At 34.7% G+C, this 22039-nt stretch overlaps 2 protein-coding genes and 1 long non-coding RNA gene across 4 annotated transcripts in view; all 3 read left to right on the top strand.

Annotated features, from left to right (window-relative positions):
- The window catches only part of LOC138316457 (uncharacterized), a 65931-nt gene extending 60792 nt beyond the window's left edge, over positions 1 to 5139 (top strand). Inside the window, exons 5-6 of the mRNA XM_069258152.1 lie at positions 4714 to 4845; positions 5072 to 5139. Coding sequence (XP_069114253.1) covers positions 4714 to 4845; positions 5072 to 5139 — 200 coding nt within the window. The remainder of the gene's footprint in view (positions 1 to 4713; positions 4846 to 5071) is intronic.
- A 9875-nt stretch (positions 5140 to 15014) lies between these two features.
- Positions 15015 to 20403, top strand: LOC138314569 (uncharacterized). Of its 2 annotated transcripts, none has more exons than XR_011207394.1 (3): positions 15015 to 15067; positions 19477 to 19591; positions 20322 to 20403. It is a non-coding gene; the product is annotated as an uncharacterized lncRNA (long non-coding RNA). The 2 variants fall into 2 exon arrangements; XR_011207395.1 differs by lacking the exon at positions 15015 to 15067 and adding an exon at positions 15416 to 15439.
- Positions 20404 to 20758: 355 nt separating this feature from the next.
- The window catches only part of LOC138316456 (receptor-type tyrosine-protein phosphatase N2-like), a 117751-nt gene continuing 116470 nt past the window's right edge, over positions 20759 to 22039 (top strand). The window contains exons 1-2 of the mRNA XM_069258151.1: positions 20759 to 20774; positions 20827 to 20862. Coding sequence (XP_069114252.1) covers positions 20759 to 20774; positions 20827 to 20862 — 52 coding nt within the window. The remainder of the gene's footprint in view (positions 20775 to 20826; positions 20863 to 22039) is intronic.

Genomic DNA, 22039 nt, shown 5'->3' with positions numbered 1-22039 from the left:
CTGTCTCATCTTACTTAGTAATATTTTGTTGTTCATATTAAATTGAAATAAAATATGCTTTAATTTATAATCTCAATGTTAACAAAATGACCAGTTTATGATATAGTCGAAAGCAAAACCTTAATGTGAATAGTCGAGCAAAGAAAACCAGTCTAAATGCATTCATTGGCCTTCCAAAAGTCCTCACATGTCAAAACGACGGTCAAGTTCTGCTTATGTTTCCCAGTTCTGACCATTGAAATAATCTAAGATTTCCAAAAAATATATCAGCCTAACTGTTTGAAAGTGAGGTTGCGTGGAAATGTAACCACGAACATAGCTAGCCAGGAGGACGTTTTAGGATTCCTATGATTTAAATAAATTTTTATTTTTCTATTTCATACGAAATTATACTGAATAAATTCACACCAATTTTACCGACTTTAGCCTTCTTTTGCTCGATTGTTCACTTTAATTCAATGAGCTGTACTTTCTGTCTTGAAAGAATTTGATAGTTCTACACTTCCGGCAGTACATTTAATGATTCAGTACATTCAAATAAGATACACACTGATCACATTACTGTTCCTTATGGCAGCATTTTGTCTTATGCTACTTTTCCAAGAGAACTTTCTGTTCCAACCATTTCTATGAATATTCTCAGTGAGTCTATAATATCATGTCATATTATAGAAACTGTCTGTGTGTTTTGTTAAATCTATCAGTGATATGGTGACATTGATTTCTCAGGCTACTAACACTGAGGCGGACAAATTAGGACAACAATGTATGGTACGGTGAAAGTCTTAACCACTCATTATTGGGCATGAAAATGTGTCTTTTATCACAAACTTGGAGCCTGTATGATTAAGAGTGAAAGGCAGAGAAATCGCTGTAATGTCCGACAGTTATTGGCATAATTTGCAGGATGTCTCTTTAGAGTAATATTGTTATAGAAGTAGAACAAATGCTACCACTCCCTGACTCTTCGACAAACAGTTTCTTATTGTCATATCCCTAGAATATACTTTTTACATCATAATAAATAGACCTGTTTAGCTCACTATTATCAGATGGTGGGCTATTCAAATTGCTTTTCGTCCGTGGTTCGTCCCTCCTTCCGTCCATCCTTCCGTCCATCCTTCTGTCCATCCTTCCGTCCATCCTTCCGTCCATCCTTCCGTCCATCCTTCTGTCCATCCTTCCGTCCATCCTTCCGTCCATCCTTCCGTCCATCCTTCTGTCCATCCTTCCGTCCATCCTTCCGTCCATCCTTCCGTCCATCCTTCCGTCCATCCTTCCGTCCATCCTTCCGTCCATTAACATTTCTTGTTACCACTATTTCTCAGAAGGACTGAAGGGATCTTTCTCAAATTTCATATGTAGGTGTTTCCTTTGGGCCCTAGTTGTGCATATTGCATTTTGGGACCGATCGGCGAAGAAGATGGCCACCAAGCCGCAATCTTGGATTTTGACAATTGAAGTTTGTTACCGCTATTTCTCAGAAAGCGCAAAAGGGATTTCTCTCAAATTTTACATGTAGGTTCCCCTAGGGCCCTAGTTGTGCATATTGCACTTTGGGACAAATCAATGTACAAGATGGCCACTAGGCCGCCAATTTGGATTTTGATAATTGAAGTTTGTTACCACTATTTCTCAGAAAGTACTGAAGCAATCTGTCCCAAATTGTATATATAGGTTCCCTAGGGCCCTTAAAGTTGTGCATTTTAAGTTTTTGGACTGATTGGTCAACAACATGGCCAAAAGGTCACCATCTTGGATTTTGATAATTGAAGTTTGTTACCGCTATTTAACAGAAATTACTGAAGGGATCTGTCTCAAATTTCATATGCAGGTTCCCCTAGGACCTTGTGGCACATATTGCATTTTCGAACCGATTGGTCAACAAGATAGTCATCTTGGATTTTGATAATTGAAGTTTGTTACTGTTAAATATCTCAGAAAGTACTGAAAAGGGCTTTCTCAAAGTTCATTGTAGTTATACGTACCCGTAGTAAAAGTTTGAAAATCAGAGAAAAGATGTCTTTTTTTATTGTCAGATTTAGATCATTCTTTGGTGGGCACCAAGATCCCTCTGGGACCACATCCAAAATGTCCCAATTTTCTGAAACAATAGACTTCTCTCAAAACTTTTGATTGAAGTTATAGAAGGATATAACTGAGAGTAGTAGGAAATGAGTGTGGATTGTAATAATATGATATGACTACGGATTGTAATAATATGATATGACTGTGGATTGTAATAGTATGATATGACTTTGGATTAAAATAGTAGGATATGACTGTGGATTGTAATAGTAGGATATGACTGTGGATTGTAATAGTAGGATATGACTGTGGATTGTAATAGTAGGATATGACTGTGGATTGTAATAGTAGGATATGACTGTGTATTGTAATAGTAGGATATGACTGTGGATGGTAATGGTAGGATATGACTGTGGATTGTAATAGTAGGATATGATTGTGGATTGTAATAGTAGGATATGACTGGATTGTAATAGGATATGACTGTGGATTGTAACAGTAGGATATAATTGTCGATTGTAATAGTAGGATATGACTGGATTGTAATAGTAGGATATGACTGTGGATTGTAATAGTAGGATATGACTGTGGATTGTAATAGTAGGATATGACTGTGGATTGTAATAGTAGGATATGACTGTGTATTGTAATAGTAGGATATGACTGTGGATGGTAATGGTAGGATATGACTGTGGATTGTAATAGTAGGATATGATTGTGGATTGTAATAGTAGGATATGACTGGATTGTAATAGGATATGACTGTGGATTGTAACAGTAGGATATAATTGTCGATTGTAATAGTAGGATATGACTGGATTGTAATAGTAGGATATGACTGTGGATTGTAATAGTAGGATATGACTGTGGATTGTAATAGTATGATATGACTGTGGATTAAAATAGTAGGATATGACTGTGGATTGTAATAGTAGGATATGACTGTGGATTGTAATAGTAGGATATGACTGTGGATTGTAATAGTAGGATATGACTGTGGATTGTAATAGTAGGATATGACTGTGTATTGTAATAGTAGGATATGACTGTGGATGGTAATGGTAGGATATGACTGTGGATTGTAATAGTAGGATATGAATGTGGATTGTAATAGTAGGATATGACTGGATTGTAATAGGATATGACTGTGGATTGTAACAGTAGGATATAATTGTCGATTGTAATAGTAGGATATGACTGGATTGTAATAGTAGGATATGACTGTGGATGGTAATAGTAGGATATGACTGTGGATTGTAATAGTAGGATATGACTGTGGATTGTATGAGTATGAATTGTAATAGTATGATATGACTGTGGATTGGAATAGTATGATATGACTGTGGATTGTAATAGTAGGATATGACTGTGGATTGTAATAGTATGATATGACTGTGGATTGTAATAGTAGGATATGACTGTGGATTGTAATAGTAGGATATGATTGTGGATTGTAATAGTAGGATATGACTGTGGAATGTAATAGTAGGATATGATTGTGGATTGTAATAGTAGGATATGACTGTGGATGGTAATAGTAGGATATGATTGTGGATTGTAATAGTAGGATATGACTGTGGATTGTAAAAGGAGGATATGACTGTGGATTGTAATAGTAGGATATGACTGTGGATTGTAATAGTAGGATATGATTGTGGATTGTAATAGTAGGGTATGACTGTGGATTGTAATAGTAGGATATGACTGTGGATTGTAATAGTAGGATATGACTGTGGATTGTAATAGTAGGATATGACTGTGGATTGTAAAAGGAGGATATGACTGTGGATTGTAAAAGGAGGATATGACTGTGGATTGTAATAGTAGGATATGATTGTGGATTGTAATAGTAGGGTATGACTGTGGATTGTAATAGTAGGATATGACTGTGGATTGTAAAAAGGAGGATATGATTGTGGATTGTAATAGTAGGATATGACTGTGGATTGTAAAAGGAGGATATGACTGTGGATTGTAATAGTAGGATATGACTGTGGATTGTAATAGTAGTAGATATGATTGTGGATTGTAATAGTAGGGTATGACTGTGGATTGTAATGGTAGGATACGACTGTGGATTGTAAAAGGAGGATATGACTGTGGATTGTAATAGTAGGATATGACTGTGGATTGTAATAGTAGGATATGACTGTGGATGGTAATGGTAGGATATGACTGTGGATTGTAATAGTAGGATATGACTGTGGATTGTAATAGTAGAATATGACTGTGGGTTGTAATAGTAGGATATGACTGTGGATTGTAATAGTAGGATATGACTGTGGATTGTAATAGTAGGATATGACTGTGGATTGTAATAGTAGGATATGACTGTGGATTGTAATAGTAGGATATGACTGTGGATTGTAATAATATGATATGACTGTGGATTGGAATAGTAGGATATGACTGGATTGTAATAGTAGGATATGACTGTGGATTGGAATAGTAGGATATGACTGTGGATTGTAATAGTAGGATATGACTGTGGATTGGAATAGCAGGATATGACTGTGGATTGTAATAGTAGGATATGACTGTGGATTGTAATAGTAGGATATGACTGTGGATTGAAATAGTAGGATATGACTGTGGATTGTAATAGTAGGATATGAATGCAATATTTGTGTCCTGTTCTGTCATGACATTTCTAGTTGTTTAATCAGGATTGAATTGAATTTCCAGGACAAATCCGCCCGGAAAACCTTACAGATGATGAATTGAACTACCTGACTGAATATGTGAACATTAGACTCGGACAGATGGGGTACACCCCTGAACAGTTGAAGGAGATTGCAGGAGAGCAGAATCAAGCAGGTATGTCATAGTCATACAAGTTCAAGGTCAATCACAAAACAAGAACAAGTACATCCAACATTTTAAAACTGTCAAGGTCAAAGAAGATATGATCATTTAAACTTCTGGCAATTTATCTACATCACCTTGGTGAAAAGCTTTAAGAAATCTTTTGTTAAAGCTACTAGAGCACAGTTCAAGGTAAGGGGATATTGTATATATGTTTTTCTCTGTGTATCTACTGAAGGTGAGGTTGACTGCAAGTTTACTGATACTAGGTCACACAGTGGTTCATCAAAGCACAAAGGACGATGAGCTCCACAAACCAAGAAGGCACCAGTTCTACACGTTTAGTAATGGATTTTATGGTTCAGATGAAATCCATCAGCTCTGTTTAACACTCTTACTAATCACTTCATAAAAAATCCAGATAAAAACTCCATTCAATTTGCTTAATACAGAACAAGGTAAAAAATATCTGTGTGCTTTCAGATGTTTGTTAAACTGTTATACTGGTGAGGTTTTGATATCAGTTACGATGAAACCCTACTACTTATGTTGAGTAGGGTATGACACGAATGTGGCCCCAAATCAATGGCGACTTGACTCCTATCCCTGCTGCATCTCTGTCAACACACGCAGGATTCTCTGGATTTGTTACCATCTGCTAATGGAGCATTATATCTTCAACCTGTTGGTAAACATGGCTTAATACTGAAAGCCAATCCACCTAAAAACAATGGCTGCTGCATGATTAGGTTGATAAAACAGGTAAACTAATCACGGCTCATACGCTGAGAGACTGCCACCCAAGTCAGAGAATCCGGAGAACGAGGTCAAATATCAGATTGGAAACACGACTTTGAGAAATGCATATACCCAGGGCAGAAACTAATTCATCAGAAATCTGGTCGGATTCAAATACACACCAAATTAATATCCTATTGGAAATGGCACTGGATTAAAACACTGAAAGCTTTTTTGTGTGTGAGAGAGAACGTATGAAACACTATTATTTTTGTCTTTGGTGTGGAGTCTGTATACTTCTGCTGTGCGTAAATTCAAATTTTATATGACACATTAGAAGTCAGCTCACTTTGTCTAGTTAAATTGCAATCACTGATAAATTGACACTATTTTTTTAGAACAAATCATTTAGAAACCCATCAGCAGCATTCTTCTATAAATAAACATGCCACTTCGACGTTGAAAAGTGCTGGTATACACACTTGGTTGTCAAAACTTCAAGCAGCTTATACAAATGCTTGTATCACTCACAATATTTTTAGAGTCTCATCGACTTAGGAAACTTCTGGAACACCCCAATGCAGATCTAATTTAAATACTCTGCAAAAGTACTTACTGGATTTTTAGGTCACCTGAGACGAAGTCTCAAGTGACCTATTCTAATCGCCTTTTGTCCTTCGTTGTGCGTCGTGCGTCGTCCGTCGTGTGTTCGTAAACAATTTACATTTTTGACTTCTTCAAAATTGTGAATTATATAACCCCCACACCCCAGGGGGCTGTGGGAGGGGCCAAAAGGGGTAAAATTGACTAAAATTTCAAAAATCTTCTCCTCCACTCACAGATGTGGTAGAATCAAATACTCTTCATAAATAGAAAGGTCTCAAGGCCCTCTACAAAAATTGTGAATTATATGACCCTGGGGTCTCAGGTTTCCCCCTGGGGAGGGGGTTAAGTTTACTATAGTTTATATAGTGAAAACACATTTCGGAGCATTACTTGGTCATTTATAATAGAAAATTAGTCAAATGTTGTCAGAATTATCCCTATGAAATGGCCATTGAATTTTATTAACAAATTTTCCATGACTGACTCCCAGGGGCCTTAGGGGTGGGGCCAAAAGGGGTCAAATAGGCTAAAACTTCAAAAATCTTCTTCTAAAATTCTGGATTTGGTAGAATCAAACACTCTTCATAGATGGAAAGGTCTTAAGGTCCTTTACAAAAAGTGTGAATTATATGACCCTGGGGTCTCATGTTTCCCCCCTGGGGAGGGGGTCAAGTTTACGATAGTTTATATAGGAAAAAAACACATATATGAATATTTTTTGCTTATTTTTCATAGGAAATTAGTCAAACTGGGTTAGAATGTTTAGCCTGAGATAGCATTTTATCGTCATATCCATATTGGTCCTGGCTGACCCCCTGGGGCCTTAGGGGCGGGGCCAAAAAAGGGTCAAATAGGCTAAAACTTCAAAAATCTTCTTCTGAATTCATATTTGATGGAACCTGATACTCTTCATAGATCGGAAGGTCTTAAGGCCCTTTACAAAAATTGTGAATTTCATGGCCCTGGGATCTCAGATTTTCCCCTGGGTAGGGCGTCAAGTTTACTATAGTTTATTTTTTTATTTTTTGGGTATATAGGAAAAACACATTTATGAACATTATTTGTTTTGTTTTCATAGGAAATTAGTCAAACTGGGTTAGAATTATTAGCCTGAAATAGCATTTTAACACCAAATCCATATTTGTCCTGGCCTGGCCGACCCCCAGGGGCCAGAGGGATGGGGCCAAAAGGGGTCAAATAGGCTAAAACTTCAAAAATCTTATTCTGAATTCACAGATTTGATGGAACCAAATAATCTTCATAGATTAAAAAGTGAAATTTATAAAATCACTGACATTAATGACTGACTTCTTGTTTGGTTTTTGTTGTTTAACATTGCAAAAGCAAATTGGAATTTTAAGCATAAGGTTTGGTAAAATAATACACTATCAAAATGAAAAACAAAAAATCAAAATTCTAAAAGATTCAACTTACAAGTTTATTCTAATTCGTAAATACTTTTTACAGATTTGAACCAACTTTGCAATGCTTTTCTGTAGCAGCACACAGGTGACCGTCAAGGCCTCATGGGCCTCTTGTTTTGCTTAACCATTCAATGACAAAACATTTATGGATGTGGTATGTATGGCTTGTGCAGTATAATTTGATGAGAAAATTGTGTTACTTGGTCAATGATGATTATTGCATCTTTTCTTTCTTTCTATATGTAGTTTTCACAACTGACTATTGCCAATCTTCAAGTAGTGTGACTCAATAAAATAAGGATAAAAAACCCACATTACGTTGTTACCTGTATTATATGGATTTATTAGGTCATCTGTCCAGAAGCATCAGGATGACCTATTGTCATCATGCACCGTTCGCCCTCGTGCACCGTGTGCCGTGCGTAAACTTTTCATTCAAACAACTTCTTCTCAATAACCAAAAGGTCCAGGGTACTGATATTTGGCCTGTAGTATTCTGGGATGAAGGGCTACCAAGTTTGTTCAATGAATGATCTTGACTTTCATTCAAGGTCACAGGGGTCAAAAAGGCTAAAATCTTTAAACAACTTCTTCTCCAGAACCAGATGGCCTAGGGTACTGATATTGGGCCTGTATTATGCTGGAATGAAGGGCTACCAAGTTTGTTCAAATGAATGACCTTGATCGTTAAAAAGGCTAAAATCTTTTAAACCACTTCCGGTCAAGAACCAAAAGGCTAAGTGTACTCATATTGAGCCTGCGGGAGCGGGATGCTGGGATGAAGACTCGGCTACCAAGTTTGTTCAAATGAAGGATCTTGACCTTCATTCAAAGTCACAGGGGTCAAATTGGCTAAAATCTTTAAACTAAAAGGTCCAAAAGGACATTCATTCAAGGTCACATGTGTCAAATAGGCTTATATCTTCAAACAAATTCTTGTGAATAACTGAGAGGCCTTGAGATCTGATATTGGGCCTGAAGCATACTAGGATAAAGAGCTACCTAGTTTGTTGAAGTGAATGACCTTTATGTACTTTTTTATGCCATATAATATTAGTCAGATGACCCTTAAGGCCCTGATGATGGGCCTCTTGTATACTTGTCCCACTCCAGTCCTCAGACCAAGTGCACAAAATACCAACGGATCACATGGTTTTCTTACTTGTTCTCTCCAGCCCAACAGACCAAGTGTAATACTGACGGATCACATTGTTTTTATACTTGTCCCATTTCAGCATGTCCTCTCCAGGCTTCAGACCAAGTGTAATACTGAAGGATCACATGGTTTTATACTTGTCCTCTCCAGCATGACAGACCAAGTTTAATACTGAAGGATCACATGGTTTTATACTTGACTCTCCAGGCTTCAGACCAAGTGTAATACCGAAGGATCACATTGTTTTTATACTTGTCCCATTCCAGCATGACAGACCAAGTTTAATACTGAAGGATCACATGGTTTTATACTTGTCCTCTCCAGGCTTCAGACCAAGTGTAATACGAAGATCACATGTTTTATACTTGTCCATTCCACAGACAGACCAAGTTTAATACTGAAGGATCACATGGTTTTATACTTGACTCTCCAGGCTTCAGACCAAGTGTAATACTGAAGGATCACATGGTTTTATACTTGTCTCCTCCAGCATCAGACCAAGTTTAATACTGAAGGATCACATGGTTTTATACTTGTCTCTCCAGGCTTCAGCCAAGTGTAATACAAGATCACATTGTTTATACTTGACTGTCTCTTCCAGCATGACAGACCAAGTTTAATACTGAAGGATCACATGGTTTTATACTTGTCCTCTCCAGGCTTCAGACCAAGTTGGAGATCAGCAATATGTTTAGCAGAACCAATAAAAATATATAGGAGTAGATGGCTTTGTCTGTTGCTAGGCAACATTTGTGATGTGGGATCAGGGGGTCCACATGTGTCAAGTGAACACGTCAGAATCAAGCTGTTTTGTCCTGATATAAGTCACGAATGTAAATCTCTACCAGATATTGACCCCAAGAGGCTCTCAAAATGGCGGGGATGACATCACAAACTAGATTATTGAGGCGTTATATATGAGACTGATGGGATAATACAATAAGTCTGATACCACACTGTCATTGACTGGATGGAAAATGTGAAAAAATAAATAAATGGCTTGGACCAAACCCTAGCTCTGTATGGCCAAGTTCATCATGTTGCTCACAGGGTGGCAATGGTACTTCCTTATTATCTCTTTAAGAAATTAATTAAGCTTCAAGTCTGTGACTTAGTGTGATGAAAACCTGTAATTGAAATAAGAGGGTCTGCATTATAATCTTACTTTTTGTATCAATAATCAAGGACCCAGATTATGGCTTTTAAAGTTACCCAGGGGTTATTCAGGGATATTGTTGAATTGTTAATGTTAAGCAAAAAGATGTCTGTTTATAAATAAAAAAAGTATCATTTCATAACTAGATAAAAATACTTTGTATCTCTCTCCATTGTTTTAAGTGACAATACCTAGAGATCTATAATTAAAGGATTTATTTCAGTACATTTTCGATTTTGTGTTCTTCATAAGATAAAAAATCTATTCAATTTCATCCTTATAATTCAATAAACTTAAGACAAATTCTTCATAGTTCTAAATTCATTTTAGGACTATTTTTTTTCTATGAAATTATGACATCGTTATTTAAGAAGCGACGTTACACACAGTGACGTCATGTTTTCCTTTATGGACTAATTATTAAAGTAGATTTTTAAGCTGATTAATGAAGATGCTTGTTACAAGCAAAATTGAATTTTAATGCTATAAGAATATTATTTTGGTTTTGTAAGATGATTTTATTAGGTCACCTGACCATAGGTCATGGTGACCTATTGCGATAGTTTTTTGTCCGTTGTTGTGCGTTATGCGCCGTCCATCGTGCATCGTCTGTCTTCCGTTAACATTTCCTTATGAACGAGAAGTTGAATAAATATCAATCGAGCTTAATGAAACTTTGTAGACTAACATTGAAAAGATTTCTGATGAGTTCGAAAATCAGCACGATTCTACTGCAATTTACAGAGTTATTGCCCTTTGCACTAATAATTATTATTGGACCTTGTGAACGTGATAACTTGTTTAAATATTAGACTAACATTTGAAAGATCTCAGACGAGTTCAAAAATCAGCTTGATTCGAAGTTAATTAACAAAGTTATTGCCCTTTGTACTACTAATTATTATAGAACCTTGTGAAGGGGATAACTTGAGTAAATATACATCGATCTTAATGAAACTTTGTATTTAGACTAACATTGGAAAGATCTGGGACGAGTTTGAAAATAACCATGATTCGATAGTAATTTACTGAGTTATTGCCCTTTGCACTAACAATTATTATTGGACTTTGTGAACGCGATAACTTGAGTAAATATAAACTGAGCTTAATGAAACTTTGTTATTTAGACTAACATTGGAAAGATCTTGGAAAGGTTTGAAAATCAGCTTGATTTGAATGTAATATACGGAGTTATTGCTCTTTGCACTAATAATTATAATTGGACCTTGTGAACATGTTAATGTGAGTTAATATGCACCAATCTTACTGACACTTTGTATGTAGACCTATTAGATCTATGTTCCTATTTCATGAACAAAAGACATCGGTTGGCTAGTAAATGACATAACTAATCTTTTTCAAATATCAGGTGACCGTTAAGGCCCATGAGCCTCTTGTTGTATTTTGTATTTGCTTACTTTTGAGTAGAAATTGTTTACTACATCATTTGTTCGCACGAGAAACTTACAAATTCTCAAGCAAAGGGCTACCATTAATAGAGCTGAACTCGAAGATTATCAATTACTGAATTTCAAACGGGCAACACATTATATTATTTCTGGACAAATCTTAGTTATTAACATTTTATTCATTATCCCTATAATGATGTCATAATATTTTTATTGCAGCAAATAATATTTTCTCTATGGTAATATTTATGGCCGATAACAAATTGAACCATTGTTAATTAAACTTAAAATCTGTAATCTCAACACATTTTGAAGATATGAAGATGTTTATTCACAGTCTTAATTCAAATTCTTCCTTAATATCAGATATATTTTATTCCTACATTTATACAACATAAAAAAACATAAGGCAATATATTATTACAACCATACCTTAACACAAGATAGATAATTAAACATATATTGATTAGATTTTTATATTAAAAAAAATCTTTTTTTTTTCTTTTTTTTTTGGCATATATTGTCTTGATCTAATAAAATGAAATCGGGATCATTTGAAATTTATTTATAGCTCTTAATTCAATTAAGATTTTGTTTGGCTATTCAATGTTGGATTAATGCATTTCATGATCTCATATGCTGATGTGCTGGAATTATGACATGAAGAAAGTAAATTTGTGAGTACAGACAGTGGAATATTGGTCACAGGGTAAATTAAAAATCACAATATAAAAACAGGTATGATTTCATGTTAACATTTAATGTTCAGATGTATTAATTGCAATTTTGGTAATTTACTGAAGGAATGAGGATAGTATTATTGGAGAATTTAGGTTTTTTCAAAGCGATTTAGGATTAATGCAGTTAAAATGTACAGATATTAAATTGAATGTTACATGATGTAAAGGAGAATAAAATATTCATTAAGTTCATCACCCACAGATGGAGTATTGACAGGCGACTTTGAATACAGGACGGAAATCGTTCTTCCTCTCCTTACAAATAGCAAAGATTCATTTCAGAACTAAATTGTTTTCAGCTGTAAGGTTTCTTCAATGTATGGGATCGTATATGCTGCTCCTAAATTTAAATCCTTATTGAGGTTTGTGTTCCCTGTGTGGCTTAAAGTTTTACAATATTTTAAAGATTTTGAATTACATTCAACCATATGTAAGGTTTCGGCTTTTAAAGCAAGCCTTCCTAATATAGAGATATTGTTCATCACGCCAAAAAGCAATTTTCTTTCTTTTGCCGAGAATGTTGAAGAGCTTAGGATCTCTGATATAAACTGTTAGCTAACCTGTAATGCCAGGTTGCTGCTGGAGAAACCTGTAAATGGCTGGCTGTAGCATCTGATGATCACAGTACTAAGGTAGATAGAACCTTAGACATCCCACTGAGTATTGAACCTTTAGCAAGGAAACTGCTTCTACCCAACGTACAGGTGTGGAAATTTAAAGTGTGTGACACTTTAGAAGTTAGAATTCTTTTGTTACAATCCTGTCAAAATATGATATTTAATACTTCAATATTTTGTATTACAGTCTGCACCTTCTCATGATTAACAATATTGGTAGGTGAAGTGTAAAAGTAGGTTTTGGGTTTTTTTTATCAATAGGAATATAAACTCTGTTTTAATTGAATGGGATGGACTGTGAGTCTGTGTAATAAGCATGCTGAGTTTTCATGTGAGGACAAGAGATTGTAGGACCCATAGTGAATATTCAATACTTAATTACCGTCCGAGATCAGATGAGCCACCTTAGTACTTCAATCAGATGCCCTAATGATACAAACGGGAGGATATGGAACGTGAACGGAATTAAAAAGGGAAGAGAAATTTTATGTTACTGTAGAACGAACATAAGAGGAATGAAAACCATTATCTTCTTCACTGATTTCATTGATTATTTTTTTAATTTATTTATGGCCACACATCATTGATTATGGCAATTAATGTACCCAATCCATCCCAACTGTCATTGATCTACCAGCACAGCTATGATTCATTTCACTAACCATCCTATGTGCACAAGCTCTAGATTTCTCCATCTGTGTCATTAAAATGAAATAATCAAGTGAATAAAAAAAAAGTTCATTTTATATTATATTGAACCCAAATGATGTATCATCTTTTTATTTATTGATATGCATTTTAATAAGTGAAAACAATATTTTGTATCAAATAGTTCATTTTGGACAATAGAGTTATGTCCCTTTTGATGTCAGAGTTATGTCCCTTTTATGTTATAGACCGAATTAACATTTTCATTTAGGGACTTGTGTCCCCATATGTGTCGAAAGTGCTTAATTGTAACTTTAAAGATTAAGAGAATTATTTTCTGTAATTATAGTACTTAGGGCGCTTAAAAAATTGTAACAAACGGGCCAATGGGAGTCAAAATGTAAGTTGTGGAAGAAAAAACTCTTTAAAAAGTCAGCCATATTTAACTCTCTCTTTGCTCATATGCTCAATTGGTACATTCATCTATTAGAGTAACCATGCATGCCTTCCTTCCTTTGCTACACATTCTTTATTATGCCATGATTCAAATGTGAAAGGCTCACACGTTCGTGTGATAAAGGGTACAAATTTGTTGATATGATTAACATCACAAGTACCCCGTATTAAAACATAGTCAAATTTATAATATGGAAGCATTTATTTAACCTAAATGTTTTCTCCAGAAGATGGGAGGGACACTAATAATTACACTAATTACGGCGAATACAGTTTAGACTAATTGTTTGTGTGTTGCATGCAACGCAAGTGTGACACAAAGGTATCACATGTCAGTGACGATATCAGTGTTGGTGGCGTCCGGAAAACAGTTTCTGTGCGATAACTAAGTATTTATTATCCGATTTCAACCAAACTTGGTATAAAGCTTTTTATCAATGAGATCATAGATGAGTTTGATATATTGTCAAAATCCGTCAATATTTGCAAGAGTTACAGGACTTTAAAATTGTCAAAACAGACAATTTCTTGGTTTCTGCTTAATAACTTTTGTATTTATTATCCGTTTTCAACCAAATTATGTGTAATGCTTTATATCAATGAGATTTCAGATGGATTTGATACTGGTCAAAATCTGTCAATATTTGCAAGAGTAACAGGACTTGATAACTTAATAAGTTCAATTAGTTATCAACAATATTTTCAACTGTAAATAACTATTTTTTGTGATGTTTGAAACTGCTGTGCAGGCGACACACCCACTTCTGTAGAATTTTTGTTAAGTGTTCTGTACCTTTAATTAAAACAAAGAGTTATGTCCCCTTTGTAAAATAGTTTGCTAACTTAAGAGTGAATTATATTACTTTTGTATATCTGGCTTTGTTTAAGGACTGAGTTTCATTGAAGAAGATTCACAATATGTTCTTTCCATTTTGATGTTTCGAGTTTTGAGGCCTATTATGGAAACCGTGATTGTCTCAAGTGCAGCTACTTGGATAAGTTATAGGGATCCAATATGTTAAATTAATTTTAAATTAAATGTATTTTCATATTTATTTTGGAACATGGAGATTGGATGTCATTTACTTTTATTTCAATAAGGACTTTGGAAGCAGAAATGCTTCTTAATTCACTAGAAAAAATGAAGAAGAAGACAGGGACAGTGGACAATGAGGAGGAGAAAATCATATCAGCTAATGAGTCAGAGATGGGTGGTAGCCCCCCTACAGTGTGGACAAACGTGTCCCTTGGCTATACCTGTGGTCGGCTCGGTCATTAAAGAAGGTTGTCCGATATTACACCATAATGTTCTTTCATAATGTTTTAAAAAAAGGTAGCCGATTACACCAAACAATGGTTCATAATGTCATTGCCTATGGATAAGTATAGGGAAAATTACACCATAATGGTTACATTAATGTCATGAAGAAATGTATTTCATATTTAATTTTGAACATGGAGAATTACACATAATTTTTATTTCAATAGAACTATGGAAGCAGAAATGCTTCATAATTCATTAAGAAGTACCAATGAAGATAATGTTACATGACATGACAATGAAAAGGTAGAAAATTATCAGCAATGGAGTCAGAGATGGTGTAGCCCATAATGAGGTTCCTAACACCATAATGGTCGGCTCGGTCATTAAAGAAGGTAGCCGAATTACACCATAATGGTTACATAATGTCATTAAAGAAGGTAGCCGAATTACACCATAATGGTTACATAATGTCATTAATAAAGGTAGCCGAATTACACCATAATGGTTACATAATGTCATTAAAGAAGGTAGCCGAATTACACCATAATGGTTACATAATGTCATTGAAGAAGGTAGCCGAATTACACCATAATGGTTACATAATGTCATTAAAAAAGGTAGCCGAATTACACCATAATGGTTACATAATGTCATTAAAAAAAGGTAGCCGAATTACACCATAATGGTTACATAATGTCATTAAAGAAGGTAGCCGAATTACACCATAATGGTTACATAATGTCATTAAAAAGGTAGCCGAATTACACCATAATGGTTACATAATGTCATTAAAAAGGTAGCCGAATTACACCATAATGGTTACATAATGTCATTGAAGAAGGTAGCCGAATTACACCATAATGGTTACATAATGTCATTGAAGAAGGTAGCCGAATTACACCATAATGGTTACATAATGTCATTAATAAAGGTAGCCGAATTACACCATAATGGTTACATAATGTCATTAATAAAGGTAGCCGAATTACACCATAATGGTTACATAATGTCATTGAAGAAGGTAGCCGAATTACACCATAATGGTTACATAATGTCATTAATAAAGGTAGCCGAATTACACCATAATGGTTACATAATGTCATTAAAAAAAGGTAGCCGAATTACACCATAATGGTTACATAATGTCATTAAAAAAGGTAGCCGAATTACACCATAATGGTTACATAATGTCATTGAAAAAGGTAGCCGAATTACACCATAATGGTTACATAATGTCATTAAAAAGGTAGCCGAATTACACCATAATGGTTACATAATGTCATTAAAAAGGTAGCCGAATTACACCATAATGGTTACATAATGTCATTGAAGAAGGTAGCCGAATTACACCATAATGGTTACATAATGTCATTGAAGAAGGTAGCCGAATTACACCATAATGGTTACATAATGTCATTGAAGAAGGTAGCCGAATTACACCATAATGGTTACATAATGTCATTAAAAAGGTAGCCGAATTACACCATAATGGTTACATAATGTCATTAATAAAGGTAGCCGAATTACACCATAATGGTTACATAATGTCATTGAAGAAGGTAGCCGAAATTACACCATAATGGTTACATAATGTCATTAATAAAGGTAGCCGAATTACACCATAATGGTTACATAATGTCATTGAAAGAAGGTAGCCGAATTACACCATAATGGTTACATAATGTCATTAATAAAGGTAGCCGAATTACACCATAATGGTTACATAATGTCATTAATAAAGGTAGCCGAATTACACCATAATGGTTACATAATGTCATTAAAAAAAGGTAGCCGAATTACACCATAATGGTTACATAATGTCATTAAAAAAGGTAGCCGAATTACACCATAATGGTTACATAATGTCATTGAAAAAGGTAGCCGAATTACACCATAATGGTTACATAATGTCATTAATAAAGGTAGCCGAATTACACCATAATGGTTACATAATGTCATTAAAAAGGTAGCCGAATTACACCATAATGGTTACATAATGTCATTAATAAAGGTAGCCGAATTACACCATAATGGTTACATAATGTCATTGAAGAAGGTAGCCGAATTACACCATAATGGTTACATAATGTCATTAAAGAAGGTAGCCGAATTACACCATAATGGTTACATAATGTCATTAATAAAGGTAGCCGAATTACACCATAATGGTTACATAATGTCATTGAAGAAGGTAGCCGAATTACACCATAATGGTTACATAATGTCATTAATAAAGGTAGCCGAATTACACCATAATGGTTACATAATGTCATTAATAAAGGTAGCCGAATTACACCATAATGGTTACATAATGTCATTGAATAGAAGGTAGCCGAATTACACCATAATGGTTACATAATGTCATTGAAGAAGGTAGCCGAATTACACCATAATGGTTACATAATGTCATTAATAAAGGTAGCCGAATTACACCATAATGGTTACATAATGTCATTAAAAAAAAGGTAGCCGAATTACACCATAATGGTTACATAATGTCATTAAAAAGGTAGCCGAATTACACCATAATGGTTACATAATGTCATTAATAAAGGTAGCCGAATTCACCATAATGGTACAAGTCATTAATAAGGTAGCCGAATTACACCATAATGGTTACATAATGTCATTAATAAAGGTAGCCGAATTACACCATAATGGTTACATAATGTCATTGAAGAAGGTAGCCGAATTACACCATAATGGTTACATAATGTCATTAATAAAGGTAGCCGAATTACACCATAATGGTTACATAATGTCATTAAAAAAGGTAGCTGAATTACACCATAATGGTTACATAATGTCATTAAAAAGGTAGCCGAATTACACCATAATGGTTACATAATGTCATTAATAAAGGTAGCCGAATTACACCATAATGGTTACATAATGTCATTAAAAAGGTAGCCGAATTACACCATAATGGTTACATAATGTCATTGAAGAAGGTAGTCGAATTACACCATAATGGTTACATAATGTCATTGAAGAAAGGTAGTCGAATTACACCATAATGGTTACATAATGTCATTAAAAAAAAAGGTAGCCGAATTACACCATAATGGTTACATAATGTCATTGAAAAAGGTAGTCGAATTACACCATAATGGTTACATAATGTCATTGAAGAAGGTAGCCGAATTACACCATAATGGTTACATAATGTCATTAAAAAAAGGTAGCCGAATTACAACATAATGTTCACATAATGTCATTAAAAAAAGGTAGCCGAATTACACCATAATGGTTACATAATGTCATTAAAAAAAGGTAGCCGAATTACACCATAATGGTTACATAATGTCATTAATAAAGGTAGCCGAATTACACCATAATGGTTACATAATGTCATTGAAGAAGGTGGTCGAATGGGACTAATTCACGTACCACGTGATACCCGATAACGTTTGTGCGGGACTAGTATCTCCAGTGGTGATGGAACGTAATTTTTTGTAATCTTCTCGTGAAATGTCTTTATCCCGCGATAACGTCATTTGACGTCATTTCATCACCAATAGAAACAATAGTCCCGCACAAATGTTAACGGGTATCACATGGTATGTGAATGAGTCCCATTACACCTTAATGGTTTCATAATGTCGCCAACTCACATGCGAGACAATATGCTACAGGCCTTAAAAAGCAAGTAGTGAGCAGACATTTTAAATGTAAAACATCTTTTACCGGGTGTCTAAGATGTCTTGATAAAATGTTTATAGATAGGCTGTATAGTGTGTTAATATTTACTTTCATTTTAACTGTATGATAGGGGGAAACCCTGTTTTGGTAGCTTAAATGCCTCGTTTAAATGTAAATCTAATGCTATATAATTAGGTTTAGTCTGGCTCCGATATTTTGATGAGACTTTACTAATATCCTCGTGTTATTTGTGTGTATATTGATGGAGATTTTACCCAGACATTAATAATGGTTTGGCCATTAAAATGTCAATTACGGGTGATAGGGTCGGTAGAAACTCAGTCCAGGTTAGAACTGTCCTGAAAATTGAACTCACTGGAATGATAGTTGAGGACAAGGTTACTTTGATCTAAACAGGGCGACACTAGAAAATGGCATCCACTAAAAAAGCTTTTTCAAAATTTCTTGAATACTTGTGTTGCAGACAATTGTTCAAGATAATAATTAATTGCCTATTTAAAGCCAAAGATACCTTCATTTGATTGGATGGTCACCAAAGTCCTTTCCTTAATACATAATACATAGCTTTGCCAGATACATGTAACACAATATGAATGGTGTGAAAATCTACAAAATATGAATTTTCTACGTGATGAAACCATATTTCCAAGTCATGCAAAACTCTAAAAATATTTTTGAAAATGAAACCATATTTCCAAGTCATGCAAAACTCAAAAAATATATTTTAAATATTTTCATCTGTTTACTGAATTAATTTGAATTTCAGACAAGAAGAGCGTTGATCCGGCCAAACCTGATACTGAACCTGCGTCACAAGTTGACGATCCCAATGTCAATGATATCGTCAATACTGACTATGCATTTGTGGAATTCACTAAACAGTGAGTGCTATTTCTGTCATACAGAAGCCATCAAATCATTAATATCAAATCATAACTAGTTAATGACAGCATACACATGTTTGATTTCCAAAGGTATAAAATGAATGCTCGATGACATTTTTATTCTCTTCACAAAATTTAAGATGTTTGATGTTTAAGAATTGTTTGATCAAAAGTTAAATGTCTGATTTCATTTATAATTGGTGGTGCAGGTTTTTTTTTTTTTTATATTTGTATGAATTGTTTTTTTCTAAGTTAATGTAACATCAAGGAAACACCATAACAAAGAATACCAGCGATCAAGAGGAGACAACTCTGATTCATGTCCAGTAGATTTTATCTCAAAACAGTTTTAATATACATGCGTTCTTTGATATTTCATGAGCATAACCAGAACAGTATACCCCTCCTAGTCTAAGACTCGGATACTCTGATAATCCATCCAATCTCTCTCTGGATTATATTCCTTCTCTGGAGGGATTACCCATGTTAGGATGTACAAACACTGAGTTTTCTCCTGTCAGTATCATGTGTTTGAAAATCGGTTCTAGTAAAAACTTTGCTCAACTTCATGTTTCTTTTATAATCATGGTATTTTAATCATTATAACTAGTATAAACCATGTTTATAATTCATGCAATCCAGGTTTCAGTTTGAAAAATGTGGCCTCCAGCCATTGTTTTGATGGAACACTGTTATGGGGAGATAACTCTATTATATTTGGTTACAGCCTTGACCGAGATACAGCCAGCAGTTTCTTGTCGGCCTTGGAACACATGCTTGACACCAGCGTACCATTTGATCCAGCTGAGTGAGTATTACAGGTGTAGAAATATCGCAGTTTTAATCTGGTGATTAAATGAAGGATTCATAATAGAGCACTAATTAGTGTTTTGTCTTTTATATGATACTTACAAGATACTGCATAATAAATGATATATACATTTATAGGATTGTGGTTGCATTGATGCAACTTTGATTTTTAAGGAGGAGTAGCTGTTTCAATGAATTTTTATTTTCCCTAAAAAACAATATCATTATTTAGCTAGATTTTATGAGATTTTTTTATGCAATTTTTTTTTTTTATGCATTTTAGACTGTTGCCAGAGTGGTTGGTGGAGTTTCCATTTTTCAAATGGGGACTATGAGAGAGCCTTATTGCTGCTGATGGAGTTGATATATTGTTACGAGATCCATGTAACATTTTTTGTCAATGAAAAATGCTGACACATGAGCTGCCTTTAATGCATCGACTGTTGCCAGAGTGGTTGGTATACGAGTATGGAGAAAGCACTATATATTGTGGGCATACATTTTTTGTGTTTGGTAGCAAATATTACAAATTTGTCACACAAATTAGGATGACCCCCACGGGGGGAGATTGCGGCGGGGGTCAATGGGGCAATTGGCTATTTCCAATACACTTATGTGGTTAGTATCGTTGGGTGGGCACATCTGATATCCATGCAGTATAGCATTGCAATTTCATTTACAATTACAAAATGGGTCATTTTTGGTTAAATATCGGGAGTTGAAAGCAATCTTATCGATAGTTGCTAATTCAATTTGGTATTTCCAGACTTTTCTCTGAAACCATGTGGGATGTGATTATTGAGGAAATTTCAATAATAAAATGCCCATGCATCGTATATAAGTTGGGGAGAAGGGGCGGGGTTAATTTTTTTAAGGAAACCAGGCATGGTCTATAATGTCCTTATAGGGGAACAAATTACTGAGTAGTAACTTCAATAATAAACGTAAATGTACTATATTCTGCCACTTATAGGTAGTTTGGATACTATGATGACCCAGCCTTTTCAATTTGCTATGCTAGATGGGAGTTGATATATTGTTACAAACAGTTTTATATTGAGGAAATTTCAATAATAATGCCCATGCACGTATAAGAGCATTTTTTTTAAGGGATAGTCGGGGAACAATTTACTGCGGTAATCCCCTTTACTACATATTACATGTTAGGTATATAGCACATTCACTTATCCTTCATATCCAACATATATAAAGTTTTATATACTAGCCATCAAAATGTTGTAAAATAAGACAATTAAAGAGACTTGAAAAACAAACTATTCCAAACATTTTACATATTTATTGTTCATTGGTTTTACCCGTAGGAAAGAAATATTATACACAATACCAAATGCTATCCTTAAAGCATCAATACAGGTATAAGACCATAGAAGGACTTAAAAGATCCTGTTGAAATACAATCTGTGCCTCATGTGTCTTTACAGATTAACACAATTACCCTAATCACCTTTCAATGTTTCCTTGAATGGAAATCATTTCAGTCCTTCTCAGAAGGTAACTTAATTGTGTAACTAAAATATAGGTCACAGGTAATCAGGACTTGATTTGTCGCGGAGTGAAAAGGTGTTGTCTGTGATTGAGGTAGGTGATATGTATATATATGATCTACACAACGAT

The sequence above is a fragment of the Argopecten irradians genome, chromosome 2 (genome assembly GCF_041381155.1).
Source record: "Argopecten irradians isolate NY chromosome 2, Ai_NY, whole genome shotgun sequence".
NCBI lineage: Eukaryota > Metazoa > Mollusca > Bivalvia > Pectinida > Pectinidae > Argopecten > Argopecten irradians.
The sequence above is the reverse complement of the archived record's forward strand: the minus strand, read 5'-3'. Positions and strand labels throughout refer to the sequence as shown.